Below are 6000 nucleotides of genomic sequence, written 5' to 3' on the forward strand. Positions count from 1 at the left end.
TAATATATATAATAGGGGCCTTTCGCGTGGGTCTCGTTTGCAATTGCTACTCTTACTCGTGGTTAATACGGCACTGGCTCTGTATAAATACCGCTGGACAGGCGGTAACATATGTTTGACAGCAAATTTTTTGTGCCCATTTAAAGCACCACTCGCGAGCGTCCAGAGAACTAATTTTAACGTATAACACAAATGGCTGCGAAAGAAGCTTTCAGTACTCTGAAGAATTTTTTCATTTTGAATTAATTTCGTTCGTTTTCTGTGTTATTTATACTTCTGGAATCAACGTAATAAAGAACACAATTTTTTTTTGCTGTACATGGTTTTCCACCATCTATTGATGTTTGTTTAGCTGAGGTCGTCATCACTAGTTTTAGTACCGCAGAATCTTGCTATGGACAACAGCGTTGTATCAAAAAGGCACAAAAGCACTTTGGCAGCCGCCAGTTCAGTGGTTATTAGTAGTAGAGGTCAGTGATGGATATAATGTAGAAGTACATTAGTATAAGTGTCCATGTGTCACTCTAACATTCTGTTTTTCTTGCTTAGTTGTAAGATATCGTGGCTGTACAATAAAAATGTTGTACGATTAACTTTTAGTATTCTATAACTACTACTAATTAACAATAAAAACATTAAATCTTTTCTTGCAGGCTTTTATTGGATAGATGCTCGCGGTGGAAATTCATGGCCCATCCGCGTCCATTGCAAGGGCCACAACACTTGCATATATCCTGACAATGTCAACGCAGAGACCATTTTCGATCAAAGCCACGGACAGAAGTTCTCCCATATTAACAATGGTTACAGGGTAAGTTCTCATTAGTCTTCAACTTTAAGTTACTTTAACTTATAAATAGATTAGGGGCAATTCATAAATTTCGTCACAAGTTGAAGGAGGATCGGATCGATCGAGGATCAAGGACGGGGTCGTCTAAATTTTGAATTTGCATTGCAAAGAAAACTGAACTTAAATGAACTTAAAAATAATTTCGGAATACGCCTGTTTTAATTTCTTAAATTTCTAAATGTAAAATTGCAATATGTGAATTCACACTAGGTCTGAAAAATGTCACCAGCTGTGACAAGGACGGGGGGGGGGGGGGTCCAAAAACCATAAAATTGGTTTTACGTAATTCATAGATGGCCCCGATATAGAGTGATATTAACGTGCTATAATTTTTTTTTATTATAAAGAACGTTTAGTGTAGGAGCACAAAAATAATACTGCTACATGATACTTTTCAAAATTTTGAATTATTCTGGAGTTATTTATTTAGATTTTATATAATATATCAACTAATTAAAGAAGACTATTTAGATATTATATATACCTAGGCCGCCAGTTAGCTGGGTATTGGTGAATAAATACACCATAAAAAGTATACGAGTGCATTTTTGATAAAACTTTGCTATCGTCGTGTATGCATGTATCGCCGTACGCATGAGGAGTATTTCCCATATCACGTGCTCTGTTGCACTTAAGTCCGCGCTTTATAGAAGGAGTTTATGCACAGCTATTTTATGATTACAATAAGACTGATCGTTTATTAGTATTATAACAAAATAAAATTTACCTCACGAAAATTGAAAAATTTCGCTCAATTCACAATCTTATTAATAAATCGCTAGTTTCTTACTACTTTCTTTCTTTTGCATTTGTCGCCGAGCCAAATGGCACGTCCTTGAATGGACAGATTTATTCACTGTAATATTATGAATCTACATTTAATTTTAGATATTTGTCTTGTACCCTTTTTAGATTTCCTATGACTCCGAAGGCGCTGGCATGGTACAACTGAGATTTTTACGTTTACTATCAAACGGAGCGCGACAAAACTTTACCTACACCTGTGTTAACACTAAAGCACCACAAAGGTATTCCAAACAATTATTTTATAATATTTAGATAGTACTTATGACAAAGTGCTATTTTTTAACCGGCTTCAAAAAAGGAGGAGGTCCTCATTTCCAATGTATTTTTTTATATGTTTGTAGCCTAGAAACTTACTTCAGTCGGCGTCAGCCATGATAGGTTTGTAAATACATATAAAGTTATAGGTTAGATGTGCTTATGTCAAACGCGCGACGTGACGAGGCGAGAGGCGAGAGCGGGGCCGCGGTGGACGGACACCGACTTCAAAAATAAAAATAATTGTAACTACATTATATTGTCGTAATAATTTGATTTTTAGGTAGTTTAATATTTTTAATTTATTTTTACTTAGTAGAAGAATACGCGATTTTTTTTTTTTTGAAGTCGGTTGTTTTATTGTTACGTGAGAATTGGTGAAAGATCTTCGTTATTATTTGTTTCCTTTTTTAGATTAAGATATAGGTGGTTTATTTACGTATTAGACTCCGAACGACTATGTGACGAGAGTTTTTTTTTTTTAAAGTAACCTTATACCGACTAGAAAACTAGGTCGAAAGAAGTGTTCCGAAGAGCAGTTCGACCTGATTCTTGCCATCAAATTCCACCCTTGCAGGACTCGCCACTAATTAGGATATCATCCCAACCTCCTGGATGTGTGGCGATTTTTCTTCTTCTGTGAGGAAGAGGTTTCTTCCTTACAGCCAAACTGGAATGAGCTTCGATACGACATGGGTACCTTAAAAAAATCGCCTACACTTCTCTCGCTCCTGCGATTCCTCTGGTGTTACAAGAGAATGCGGGCGGTATTGATCACTTAACATCAGGTGTAATAATAAAAAATAATTTCATAAATCCGGTTGTAATAACTTTAAAATTTTACTATTCTCTGCAGTAATTTTGCTGTTACGATTACAAGGAAAAATCAGGAATTCATAAGTTCAGTGCTATTAGTATAAATGTTAATGCGGCTGAGAACTCTCCTTTTTGTAAAAAAAATCTACTATTGTTTGTATAGACTTAGAATAGCGTAGACAACTCAATATTGCGTGACGAATTTTGATTGGTCAATGTATTCGAGTTATACTAAAAGTTTACGTATCTCCGTTAGAAATATTCATCTCTCTTGCACGCTTTGTCTGTAGTCTATGGTCTGCAAATCATATTTTTTTTGTAGCCGCGTCTCCAAAATCAAAGTAAATATTATTACTTACTTATTAATTACTTGATACTGTATTCATTGTAGCAATGTCGGTGTAAGTATTAACTTTAGTCATTTCATATAAAAATAGAAATAAATTTAACTTTTCATTCCAGATCGGATATACCCGCGGACCTCATAAGACTTAACAATATAAAACTCTATGGACAGAACAATGTCGAGTTCAAGGAACCACAGATTGTTAAAGACACATGTCAGGTAATACTGTAAATATTATCATTTTATTTGTTTTATAATTATCAATCGGAAGAAAAAATTGAAACAATATTCTTTAATAATTTATATGTCTAGACGTATAAATTATTAAAGAAAATAATATTATATATCTAGATAGTCTTGCTGTTAGACAACCGGTCGCTGGCGCGTGCCATGTTTCTACATTTTCCCCCAGTTCACGTTCGAGCATCAACGGTTCACGTGTGCTCATAACCATTGACCATTTAACCATTTAGACTAAGTTCAATAAACTAATTGTTCTTAAGTGTAGTTTAATTTATGAGCCAAACAAAAAAAAATCTGTATGGCAAACAGAACACCGTACAATGACACTTTGTGTTAGTGTGCGTGAATTGCTCAAAATAGAGGTTAGTTCTAAAGTCCATTTTTTTCGGCGTTTTCGCAGCTATCATAGTCTATCTAGACGTATAAATGATATAAGAAAATATCCTTATTAAGCATTAAATTAACACAGGAATATGTAGGTCTTAATTTCTGTCATTCCGTATATTATGATATGACCCAACTTCACTTATATAACTTTAGCAGTCCCTTGAGTAGATCGGTCACTGCGTAGAAGATATAACTTATAACATATTGGTTAGACACATAATTATATTAATAGCGGACGACGTCTGTCCCTCAGGAACAAAATTATTTTATTAGATGTAGAAGTTAGAACGCGTAGGAACAATCGAATAGAGAAATTTACTGTAGGTACCTATGCCTTTTAATCTTTTTATGTCAGTCAATAACAAAATAACATGGGAGTTACTCTGATGACGAACAATGCCCTCCTAATCCTAATATACAAATTGCATCACCTTTTACTCCGAGATAACTCGGGTTTTACCACAGTCTGTGAAGCCTGACCAACCTTTGACCACGATCTCTTTTGCATTTTTTTAATGAAAATACGGGACGAGATGAGCAGGGCGTTCAGGTAATGGTAATTGATACGCCATGCCCATAACAATCCAATGCCACTCAGGATTCTTTGAAGAACCACAAAAATTCTGAGCGGCCCTACAACTGCGCTCGTCACCTTGAGACATAAGATGTTAAGTCTCATTTGCCCAGTAATTTCACTAGCTACGGCGCCCTTAAGACCGAAACACAGTAATGGTTACACATTACTGCTTCACGGCAGAAATAGGCACCATTGTGGTACCCATAATCCAGCCGGCATCTTGTGCAAAGGAGCCTCCCACTGGTACAAGCAGTAGCGAAACAAAAGTAGGTAGGTACATATTATTTAGCTATTGTTGTTTTATTATATTTCGTCTTCTTAAGGTATTATTAATATTAAGAGGAAACATAATATAGATATCTTCATATAATATCTTCTTGTTCTACTTCACAGTCGTTCCCTCATTGCTGAGGATCGTGACTCCGCTTAAGTTCGTCTACAGCTTTCCTCCATCTGTTTCGGTCTGTCGCATGGTGGAGTGCGATGCTGATGGGTTGTTTAGTCTGCTCGGATATTTGGTCAGACCAGCGTCGTGGGCTCCAGCCTCTTGGTCTCTTCCCTTCAATTTTCCCGGTAACCCTCAAACGTTCAAGGTTATCAGCACCACGTCGTGCAATGTGGCCAAAGTATCTCATGATCCGCTGCAGACATGTAGTGGATAGACGTGGACTGCTCCCTATTTTAAGCTGTTTAAGGATCGAGGCGTTAGTGCGGTAAGCCGTCCATGGTATCCTTAGCATGCGGCGCCAGCACCACATCTCAAACGCGTCAATCCGTTGTCTGTCAGTGGATTTCAGGGTCCAAGTTTCAGCTCCATAGAGCGCGATGGGAAAGACAAGAGAGCGGACCAGGTGAATTTTCGTCCGATTGGTGATATTTCTGTCCTTCCACATCTTGCTTACCTGTGTCATTGCTGTTTTGGCCATTCCAATTCGCCTCCTTATTTCGATCTCGCAGTTACGTTCATATAATATAAATTTATTAAAGTTTTAAGAAACAACAATTATTATACGCGCTACGTGCTCAGTCGTATGAGCTGACGAAGTCGCGGGTATCAGCTAGTTATAAATAAAATCAATGTATTGCTACATTTTCATTTTCAGGAGGGTGTTGGTGAAATCGTTCTTGAAATTAAGACCTCGAGGAGTGACAGATTACCAATAAGTGATTTTCTCCCCCTCTCGTTTATGGACGCTGAGCATGAGTTCTCTTTCAATCCAGGACCAATATGTTTTAGCTAAACATTTCGTTACTATGTATTTGTAAATAAAGATTACTTGCAATTGTACTTACTTTGACCTTTGTAAATAGTGTAAATAAAATGTTGTGGCGATTAACTGGATTTATTATTTAATACCGTACTTACCTTTAATAACGACCTGGAATAATGCGGTTCACAGTATCACAGGAAATTATTCATAAGCTGATGGCAGATAGAGTACCTAACTATTGTGCCGGTTTATTTTTCAAAGTGTCTTAATAAATATAATATAAATAGTAACCAATTTGTGAAGTTAAAAATATTGTATTTCCAAATAGATCCCAAATAGGAGACATTTCGGATCCGGCAAACTACAGGCCTATAGCTCCCTGCTCTCCAAAATCATGGAGAGCATAATTAACCGCCAGCTCTTATACTTAGAGGGTTACCAGTTGATCAACAACCGACAGTAGTAGTAGGCTTTCGCCATTGTCGGTCGGCAGTCGATCTTCTGGTAT

General features: G+C 36.7%; 1 protein-coding gene across 1 annotated transcript in view; it reads left to right on the top strand.

Moving 5' to 3' along the window:
- Positions 1 to 5618, top strand: part of LOC126965648 (collagen alpha-1(I) chain-like) — a 40590-nt gene extending 34972 nt beyond the window's left edge. Inside the window, exons 28-31 of the mRNA XM_050809326.1 lie at positions 654 to 811; positions 1763 to 1878; positions 3191 to 3293; positions 5385 to 5618. Coding sequence (XP_050665283.1) covers positions 654 to 811; positions 1763 to 1878; positions 3191 to 3293; positions 5385 to 5522 — 515 coding nt within the window. The 3' untranslated portion in view covers positions 5523 to 5618. The remainder of the gene's footprint in view (positions 1 to 653; positions 812 to 1762; positions 1879 to 3190; positions 3294 to 5384) is intronic.
- The last annotated feature ends 382 nt before the right edge of the window (positions 5619 to 6000 follow it).

This window comes from Leptidea sinapis, chromosome 8 (assembly GCF_905404315.1).
Source record: "Leptidea sinapis chromosome 8, ilLepSina1.1, whole genome shotgun sequence".
Lineage (NCBI taxonomy): Eukaryota > Metazoa > Arthropoda > Insecta > Lepidoptera > Pieridae > Leptidea > Leptidea sinapis.